The sequence below is a fragment of the Nipponia nippon genome, unplaced genomic scaffold, assembly GCF_047370975.1.
Source record: "Nipponia nippon isolate SJK-2023a ecotype South Korea unplaced genomic scaffold, ASM4737097v1 scaffold_6, whole genome shotgun sequence".
In the NCBI taxonomy this organism is placed as follows: Eukaryota; Metazoa; Chordata; class Aves; order Pelecaniformes; family Threskiornithidae; genus Nipponia; species Nipponia nippon.
Genome location: NW_028262380.1, coordinates 620,092 through 629,930, shown reverse-complemented (window position 1 = coordinate 629,930; position 9,839 = coordinate 620,092). Strand labels below are relative to the sequence as shown.

General features: G+C 68.2%; 2 protein-coding genes across 3 annotated transcripts; one reads left to right on the top strand and one right to left on the bottom strand.

The window, feature by feature from the left end:
• The first annotated feature begins 527 nt into the window (after positions 1–527).
• Positions 528–2,096, top strand: AP5S1 (adaptor related protein complex 5 subunit sigma 1). The gene is made up of 2 exons (XM_087736943.1): positions 528–988; positions 1,549–2,096. The coding sequence occupies exons 1-2, from the start codon at positions 801–803 to the stop codon at positions 1,973–1,975; spliced, it is 615 nt and encodes a 204-aa protein (XP_087593069.1). The 5' UTR covers positions 528–800; the 3' UTR covers positions 1,976–2,096.
• On the bottom strand, positions 2,086–5,369 carry LOC148051315 (C-type lectin domain family 4 member F-like). Of its 2 annotated transcripts, none has more exons than XM_087736941.1 (7): positions 5,182–5,369; positions 4,916–5,032; positions 4,710–4,790; positions 4,175–4,234; positions 3,915–4,066; positions 3,440–3,552; positions 2,086–3,362 (listed from the first exon to the last, which is right to left on the bottom strand). In XM_087736941.1, the coding sequence occupies exons 1-7, from the start codon at positions 5,267–5,269 to the stop codon at positions 3,206–3,208; spliced, it is 768 nt and encodes a 255-aa protein (XP_087593067.1). In that variant the 5' UTR covers positions 5,270–5,369; the 3' UTR covers positions 2,086–3,205. The 2 variants fall into 2 exon arrangements, with proteins under 2 accessions (XP_087593067.1, XP_087593068.1); XM_087736942.1 differs by having other exon boundaries at positions 4,175–4,231.
• Between the last annotated feature and the right edge of the window lie 4,470 nt (positions 5,370–9,839).

The following is a 9,839-nucleotide window of genomic DNA, read 5'->3' as shown; positions in this document are numbered from 1 at the left end:
CCGGGTGATCCTGTGTGTCCCCCCTGCCCTGTCACCCCCCAGGTGATCCTGTGTCCCCCAGGCCATGCTGCTACCCGCGCCAGGGTGATCCTGCCCCCCCCCCCCGGGTCATCCTGTGTCCCCCCAGGCCCTGCTGTCACCCCCCAGGTGATCCTGTGTGTCCCCCCAGCCCTGTCACTCCCTCACCAGGCCCTGTCACCCTCCCAGGGTGATCCTGTGTCCCCCAGGCCCTGCTGCTCTCCCCTGCCCCAGCCCTGCCATCCCCCCCAGGGTGATCCTGTCCCCCCCAGTCTCTGTTTTTCCCCCTCTCCCCAGGCCCTGTCCCCCCAAGGGTGATCCTGTGTGTCCCCAGCCCTGTCACCCCCCCGCAAGGTGAACCTGTGTCCCCCAGGCCCTGCTGTGTCCCGTGCCCCCCCCCCCCGCCCCGGGTGATCCTGTCCCCGCCGCCATGCTGCCCGCCAGGCCCTGCCACCCCCTCCAGGCCGTACTTCCTCCTCCTACCCTAAGCTCCGCCCACCAGCGCTTTCTCCGCCAATCAGCGCGCCGCCTGCCTAACCGTGACCAATCACGATCTGGCACTGTCACGTGCGGCGGGTGGGCGCCAAGCTCCCCCGCCCTCCTCTTCGCACCCACCAATCGCCGCCGCTCCCTTCCGTGTCGCCCAACCGCCGCCTTCCTTCGCCGGTCCGACGAGCGTCCCGACACACCCGCCGACCAATCACAACGGGCGGAGGGGGCGGGCTGACTCCGCCCCCCGCCCCGCGTGCCGCGCGGCGGGCCGGGGTCGCGGCGGCGTTGCCATGGTGCGGGCGTTCCTGCTGCTGGCGCCAGGCGGGGTGGAGCCCCCAGGCCCCGCCCCCCCGGGCCACGCCCCCTGCCGCCTCCTCTACACGCGTGTTTTCGGGACCCCCCCCGGGACCCCCCCCGTCCCCGGGGACCCCCCCCGGCAGCGCCTTCGCCGTAAGGAGCAGCTGCTGGTCGTGGCCAGGTACCCGGGACCCCCCCCCCACGCTGGGTGGGACCCACGCGTGGGGACCCCCCTCCGAGGGACCCCCCTCCTCCGAGAGAACCCCCCCTGCGAGGGACCCTCCCTCTCCCGAGGGCCCCCCCCCTCCGTGGGCCACCCCCCCCTCCGAGGGACCCCTCCTCCGTGGGACCCCCCTTCCTGGGGATGCTGGGCTCGGTGGGACCCCCAGGACCCCCAGGGTTGTGACACCCCCCCATCAGCCCCAGGGTCATCGGGACCCCCAGGGTCATCGGGACCCCCAGGGCCACGACACCCCCTCTTTGAGGGGGGGGGGGCTCCTGGGATTTGCAGGACCCCCAGGGCAGTGACACCCCCTCTCCGTGGGACTCCCCTTCTTTGGGGTTCAGTGGGACCCCCAGAGCTGTGACAGCCCCCTTTTGGGGGGGGACAGGGCTCGGCGGGACCCCCGGGGCCGTGGTTCCACGGCCCCGGGGGTCCCGCCGAGCCCTGTCCCCCCCAATAGAGAGGTTCCCTGGATTTGGGGGGGGGTCTTAACGTGAGGGTCCCCCTTTCTCTCCCAGGCAAGTGGCCTCCCAGTGCCGATTACTTCAGTCATCCTCGGGGCGCCCGTCCTCCCCCCAAATCCCCCAGCTCCCCGACGATCCCATCTCGCTGCAAGACGCCCCGGGGGGGCTTTTCCAGTTGCCCCCCGGTGACCCCTTCCCCGAACGGGTGACGGTGGCTTGGTTATCGGTGTTTGCCCTCGCCTTCGCTTTGGTTTGCGATCCCCAAGAGAATCTATCCTTGGCCGAAATCACCCTTCGCCGCCTGGCCCCACGTCTCCTCGTCTCCCTGCGCCTCCTCGGCCCCGGCGCCGACGTCCTGCTCCGACCCGAGACCGCCGACGTCCTCCTCGACCGACTCCTGCCCCACGGCCAGATGCTTTTCCTCAACGAACGGTTCCTCCAGGCCGTGGACCGGGAGGTGGGCGGCAAAGCATCCCGCTGAGCCACAGCCGGCGTCCCTGCCCCGATATTTTGCGGGGAGAGACAAGGGAGGGATCCGAGACGGTCGTCAGCAGGATGGACGGGAAAAGCGGCTCAGGAATAAAGAGCAACGAGAGCAAAGAGCAGGTTTTTAATCCCTTTTTCCCCCTGGACGCTGTCGCGGGAGGCCTGGGGAGCGCTAATAGTCGTCCCCATAAAAATCCGCCCAGAGCTGGGACGGCGCAGCGTTCCCACGCCGCTTGTGCGCACAGGCGATGGCTCGGCGGGGCTGTAAATGGACGTTACAAAAGCGGTGGTTCTCCCGGGGGGGTCGGCAAACCTCCCACCCGCCGGCCCGAAGGACGGACGGGCGCTGGGCGCCTCCGTCCCCTCCGAGCGAGGGACCCCACGTTGGGGTTTCCCCGGGCGGGTGCTTTGGGGCGGGCGGGGGTCGCTGGCGGGGCAGCAGAGGCCGTGGGCAGCGCAGGTCCCCTCTGCTGTGGGACAGGATGGCTGGGGACGGGGACAGGAGGGACCCTGGGGGGGACGGGGCCACCGGGGGGTGCAACTGGCCCTGCTGCATCGGGGTCGGCGGGGCGGAGGATTAAATAACCGGGCAGCGGGGCAGGACGCGGCCGTGTGCCCGGCACGGGGTGTTGGTTGTCCCCAGATGATGCCGCTCAGGGCGGGGGGACATAGGTGATGCCCTGGGAGGTGGCAGGAGCCAGCACCCGCCTGCCCGGTGGCACAGCGGTGAGTGGGGTGCCAGGAGAGCCAGGGAGCTGGGAGCCACCGTGCCCGGCTCTCCCGCCACCACCGGCGTGCCAGGGACGGGCTGGGCGCTGCATCGGCCCTGCAGAGAGGCTGCCGGGGGTCGGACCCCAAAACCACACCGGTAAAGCTGAAGCGCCCGGGGAGCGGCGCTGGGCATCGGCGGTGCCGGGCTTCAGCCGCAGTGGGTCTCTGGCCGTGCTGCCGGCTGGGATCCGGCCAGGCGTGCCGGTGGGGGCTGCAGGCGCAGAGGGGTCCCGGGGAGGGCGAGAGGCAGCCGGGGAGGTGCAGCGGGAGCGGTTTAATCAGAGCCGAGCGAGGGGCTCTGGGTGCGGGGGGCAGCGCCGGGATGGCACCGGGGTCCGGAGCATTGGCGGCGGCGTGGCACGGGCGCTCGCCTGGGAGCTGCCCTGCTTTAGGGAGGAGCGGGGGTCCCCGGGGGGCTCATCTGGCACGCGTGCGCGGGGCCGGCCGCGGGGCCTCAGGGCCAGCTCAGGTCCCTCTTGCAGATCCAGGAGAAGGTGAAGTTGCAGTTATGGTCGTTCCAGAAGCCGTTGCCCACGGGGTGGATCTGGGCGCAGTCCTCCCGGCCCCAGTGCCCGTGGTCCGTGTTGTCCGGCTGTCCTGCCGCCCAGAAACTGCCGGGGCAGAGCAGGGTCAGCGGGGAGGGGCTGGGGGCCGGGGGTGCCGGCCTCCCCCCCGCAGCCCCGCTCACCTCTGGGCCTGGGAGTAGGCAGTGCCGTCCACCCAGCGCCAGGAGCCCCCCGGGCCCGTGGCCACCAGGCCGATCCAGTAGGATCCTCCCCTCGTCTCCCGCGCCAGGTAGTCCTGCGGGACAGGGCAGGGGCGCGGGCAGGAGGGAGTGTGGGCAGGGGGCACGGGCAGGAAGGGGCACGGGCAGGAGGGGGCACGGGCAGGAGGGTGCACAGGCAGGAGCTTGCACAGGCAGGAGGGTGCACAGGCAGGAGGGCATGCGGGCAGGAGGATGCACAGGCAGGAGGGGGCACGGGCAGGAGGGCGCACGGGCAGGAGGGCATATGGGCAGGAGGGCACCCGGGCAGGAGGATGCACAGGCAGGAGGGCACGCGGGCAGGAGGGCGCACGGGCAGGAGGGCGCACAGGAGCAGGCAGCAGCAGGGCAGGGCAGGCAGGAGAGGGCGGCGATGGGCGTTGCAGCCCCTTGCACCCACCTGCTCCTCGAGGCTGGTGATGGAGGTGAGGTGGGCATGCGTGGAGCGGCAGGCGGCCTCCGCCTCGACCCAGGGCTTCTGCTCCCCCGAGAAGAAGTAGATCTTGCCGCGGTGGTACCGCCAGCCCAGGGACAGCCCCTGCAGCCACCGCCCTGCGGAGCGGGCAGCCGTGGGGCCGGGGCAGCAGCTGCCGGGGCCGGGGGGGCCGGGGCGGCCCAGGGATGGCTGTCACCCCCCCGTCCCCTCCCCAGGGATGTTACCAAGGTTCTCCGTCCACTTCTGCTCCACTGCCGGGCTCTCACTGGGGCTCCAGGGACCTGCTACAGGGTCAGGGAGAGGAGCCGGCAGCAGCCTGCCCGCCGCCCCAGGCAGGGGCCAGAGGCAGGGGCTGGTGGGCAGGGGCTGTGAGCAGGGACTGCAGGCAGGGGCTGTGGGCAGGGGCAGGGGGCAGGGGCTGCGGGCAGGGGCTGTGGGCAGGGGCTGTGGGCAGGGGCTGCGGGCAGGGGCAGGGGGCAGGGGCTGCGGGCAGGGGCTGGGGCCAGGGACTGCAGGCAGGGGCTGTGGGCAGGGGCTGGGGCCAGGGACTGCAGGCAGGGGCTGTGGGCAGGGGCTGCGGGCAGGGGCAGGGGGCAGGGGCAGGGGGCAGGGGCTGCAGGCAGGGGCAGGGGGCAGGGGCTGCGGGCAGGGGCTGGGGGCAGGGGCTGTGGGCAGGGGCTGCGGGCAGGGGGCAGGGGCTGCGGGCAGGGGCTGCAGGCAGGGGCAGGGGCACCGGGGCAGCCCCCGGCTTCCACTCACTGTTGGTGTCATGCAGCAGAAGGGCCCTGACTGCTACCAGCTCTGCCCGCGCTGCCTTCAGTTCTGCCTGGCCCCACACGTCTGGGAAAGGCAGGGCAGCGGGTCAGTGCTGTGCCAGGGCTGCCCGCGGGCTCCTGCCCGCTCCCAGCCCCTGCCTGCTCCTGGCCCCTGCCAGGCATTGCCGGGGCCCTGCCGGCGGCACTTACGCACGGCGATGAGGGCTGCCAGGGTGGCCCCCAGCACCAGGACCACCCCTATGCCCATGGCCAGGACGGTGCCCTGCGCCCTGCAGGATGCGGCCGGAGGGGACCCGGGCGCCGGTGCTGCGGGAGAGAAGCCGGAGGTGCCCTGAGCCGGGGCTGAGCCATCCTGGGGGACCCCGGCACGGCCGGGAGAGGAGCCGGGCCGCGGAGGGAAGGGGCTCAGCCAGCTGCCTGCTCCTGCCCGCAGCATCCCCGCGGGCAGGGCTTACCTCGAGCGGGGCTGGGTGGGTAGCGGATCTTCAGGCTCTCGTACAGGTCCGGCCCTGCCGTGGCCATCCCTGGCAGCTGGCCCAGCATGGGGAGCCTCGGCACACACCGGCGAGGGCAGCCCAAGTGCCAGGAAAGGGAACTTGGCAGCTGGGCAAGCCCACAGCAGCTTGCGGGTGCCGGTTCCTGCCGCTGGCCAGGGCGTCACACGCGTCCCGCCGCCCCGAATGGCATCATCTGGGGACAACCCCCCGTGCAGGGCACACGGTCACGTACCAGTCCCCATCCCCCACCCGTGGCCAGCTCCTGCCCCAGGCCCTGGCCCTGACCCTGTGGTTTTGTCCCAAAACGCGTCTCAATCGCCATTTGTGCTTCCCACCCGCAGAAACGTTGGGGGAACCTCTGAATCCCAGAGGGAACCGGCTCCTGGCTCCCGGTGCACCGTGCCCGGCGCTGCGGGGCTGCCAGCCCTCATCCTCCCGACCTGCCAGGAGGGCCGGCAGCCTTCAAACGGGGTGGGCAGCACGAGGAGAAGGGCTGTTGTTATCATCACCATCATCATCACCATCGTCATCACCGCCATCATCACCGCCATCATCATCACTGTTACACCGGCAGCATGCAGGGGCAGTCTTCTGCCCGGCTGGGAAGCCACGCGGCGGGCATGGGGATGGATGCCCGGGACAGGCATTATCCCAGCAGGATCTGTGCCAGGTCGGGACTGGGGAGCTGCCGTCTGGCACTGGGCGAAGCCCCGCATGCCCAGACCATGCCGGGGCCTGCGACGGGCACCTCCCGGCAGCACCGCGCGGGTTGGGGCTCCCCACCGGCGGAGAACCCCCAAAGCACCGACCCCGGGCGCTGCGGCGGGACAGCCGGCACCAGCCAGCACCACCACCCACGGCGCAGACCTCACCAGCGCCGGCACCGCACCCTCCCCAGGCCCCCGGCTGCCCGCACGCTGCTCCGGAAACACCAGCACGTGGTATTTCAGGGCTTCGGGTTTTTTTTTCCTCATTTCAGCCCAAACCACCATCGCGTCTGACACAGTGGCCAGAAATTGCTTCAAATGTGCAGAAACGGCGTTTTCCCAGACAATGGAGGAATTGCCCAAAAGCTCGGGGCCGCGTTTCTGCGCAGCCCCCGCTGCTGCACCAGTGGCCCTGCGGCGGGCAGACCTTCCTCCTCCTCCTCCCCTGCTCTTCCCCGCTCCCCTCCCCAGGGCACAGACCCCGCCGGCACGGCCGCCACCGGCTGCGGTGCCGCTGCCGTCCCCACCCCCGGCACCCCTGAGCTCCAGCTGAGTTGCCCGCTGGCTCGGAGCCGGCTGCCGGCATGGAATCAGAGGCAGTCCCGGCTGCACCGGGGCGGCGAGGGGCCACCGCCGAGGGTCCCTGCAGCCGCACTGGCGCTGCCCCAAGCCCTCCGCCTCGCCTGCATGCCCTCACCCTTTTAGCCGCTCCATTTCATTTTCTTTTCACACATTTTTCCCATTTAAGTGCCCATCTCTTTAGGTAAGCGTTAGCGTAAGGGACTTTTTTTGCGTGGCTTTTGCGTTGAGAAGACTTTTGGGTTTGGCCGCACGGCGGGCTCTGCCGCGGAGCGGGGTTTTGATGGTTCCCTCTTGAGCCACATCTCTGCGGCCAGCCCCAGCGGGGACGGGAGCGGCAGGGCTGAGCGGGGCCGAGGGGCTCCGCAGAGCCCGGGCCTCTCTCCCTGGCAATGCCGGGTTTCCTCCCGCTTGTGCCGAGGCTTGTTGTCCAGGAACGGCAGAGCAGGACACACGGACAGCCGCGTTTCCCGACGTGCCCTGGCTGAGGACACGGTGCGGGCAGGGGTCCTACGCGGGACCTCGAGCATCATTTCTGCATCAAACCTGGTTTCGAGTCTCGGGGGGATTAACTGAATTGTCCTGTTACTGCCACTGTGTTTTCTGCCCTGGCAGAGACCCGCGGCCTCTCCGGTTTTCCTTGGTGTTCTGTAGACACCGCCAACATCCGTCTCCGCTCACCGGTGCTGTAGCTCTCCTCTGTCTCTCGCTTGGGCTTCTGCTTGGACTGGGCGTTAGGGAAAGGTTCTTGACCGAGAGGGAGGCCGGTCACTGGAACGGGCTCCCTGGGGAGGCGGTTGCGGCACCAAGCCCATCAGCCTTCAAGGAGCGCCGGGAGCCATATGGTTTAGTAGTCCTGTAGTAGATTAGGTAGTCCTGCGAGGACCAGGGAGTTGGACTCGATGGGTCCCTTCCAACTTGAGATATTCTGTGATTCTACGTATTTGCGTAATAACAACATTTAATTTATGGGGCTGCGCTCTGCTTTTCTGCCAACACAGCTCCATCATTCCTACATAACGTGGATACGGACTCTAATGCCTTGAGTCTTTGCTTTCCTACCTGATCTTTTAGGAAGTTTTCCAGGGATACAGCACCACCAAATCCGGGAGCGGCATCAGATGGAGGCTCTCGCCCGTTCAGAGCCACCAGGACCTCGGCGGGTGAGAGGATGCGGCCGGGGCTTGCGGCGTTGTGAAACGGGGTGAGTCAGGGCTGACGTCCCCCGACGCCCCTGGCCAGGAGGCTGGGTGATGCCGGAGAAGTGGCGGGAGGGAGGTGAGGCGGCCGGGGGGGGGAAGGAAGCCAGCTCGTCTGCGGGTTGCACAGGCGGTGAATCACAGAGTTATAGCGTATCTCGGGTTGGAGGGGAGCCGTCAGGATCACCGAGTCCATCGCACGGCGAGGAGCAGGGAGGGAGCAGTCCCTCCCAAATCGAGATGTTCTATGATTCTTTGACTACCTAAAACTACACCACATGGCTAAGAGCATCACCCAGTGCTCCTCGAACTCTGCCAGGCCACTTCCCTGGGGACCCTGTTCAGCTCCACCAGTCCGATGTCCTCCTTCTGTTGGGGTGCAGCCAGTGCAGCGCAGAGGGGGACGATCGCCTCCCGCGACCGCTGGCAATCCTTGCTGGACCAGCACCCAGGACACGGTTGGCCCTTTGGGCTACCAGGGCGCGCTGTTGACTCCTATTCAACTTGCCATCAACGAGACCCCCCCCGAGCTCTTTCCGCGGGGCTGCTCTCCGGCCTCTCGTCCCCCGAGTGATAGGTATGACCAGGATCACCCCCTCCCAGGGGGGGAAGCCGGCGCTTGCTCTTGTTCAATGCCATGCGGTTGGTGACCGCCCGGATCGCTCTGTAAGGCCTCGCTGCCCTCGAGGGGGTCCACAGCTCCTCCTCGTTCAGGGCGACCTTGGCACGAACAGAAGCGGAGCTGGTTAAGCAGGACTTTCCCCTCGCGAACCCCTGCTGGCGGCGACCGACGACTGCGTTGCCTCTCAAGTGGTTTTCAGTCGCTCCCAGGATTACCTTCTCCATCACCTTACTGGGCACTGAAGCGAGACAGGCTGTAATCACCCGGGTCTTCCTTCTTACCCTGCTGCAAAATCGGGACACCATCTGCCAGCTTCCAGCCGACCGGGACCTCCCCAGACTCCCAAGCCCATTGAAAAATAATGGAGAGGCGTCCCGCGATAACCCCAAGAGATGGTACCGTGATACCGTCGTGATATCACAACGTGATGTGGTAACATCAGGGAGCGGGCAGGGGAGGGAGGAGGTCCCCGGCAGAGTCGAGTGATTCAAGATCGGCTTTGCAGCAGCAGGCAGGAGCCCCGGCTGCAGGCAGGAGCCCACGTTGCAGGCTACAGACCCAAGCCAGGGCACGGAACGGAGCACAAATAATGCCAAATAGTGACAAATTCCTTCAAAACGGGAAGTTTTGTCTGCGTGCTGTCCCCAAACAGCAGAGCTGCCCCGTGAGAGGATGCTCCAGGGCCACCCGTCAGCCCGTGCCCCTCTCTGCGTGCGGGGTTTGCCCAAGCCTGCCCTGCACCCCCGCTGCCTGCACCCGCCTCCGGCCCAGCCAGCCCAAATCGAGTCAGCCGGCTTTCTGACGGGGAGCTGGAGGAGCAAACCTTGTCCTGGGGCTCTGCCGGGAAGATCACCCGCACCCCACAGCACCCCTGCGCACAGCCAGCCTGACCTCCAGCCCTCCATCAGTCCTCCCTCCTTCCCTCCCTCCCTCCCTCCCTCCCTCCAGCCTTCCATGCCTCCATCATCCCTCCATCTATCCATCCATTCCTCCATCCTTCTCTCCCTCCATCCCTCTATCCTTCCCTCCCTCCATCCTTCCATGATCCCTCCATCCATCCATCCCTCTATCCGTCCCTCTGTCCCTCCATCTATCCCTCCATCCATCCCTCCCTCCCTCCTTCTATCCATCCCTCTGTCCCTCCATCATCCCTCCATCCATCCATCCCTCCATCCATCCCTCCAACCATTCATCCCTCCCTCCCTCTATCCATCCCTCTGTCCCTCCATCCACCCCTCCACCCATTCATCCCTCCCTCCCTCCCTCCATCCCTCCTTCTATCCATCCCTCTGTCCCTCCATCTCTCCCTCCTTCCCCGCTCCTGCTGGCTGTTTCCAGTTCTGATCTAATCCAGCCCAGCCTAGCCGCGGGCAAGTGTCTCACCCCGCTGCCCAAGGCCCAAGCAGGGTGCCACGGCCCGGGGGGCCCCGGTGGCACCCCACGAAGGGACCGGCCCTGCTCGGAGCCGGGCGAGGGAAGGCAGCCACGGGCACCGGAGATGCTCAGGCT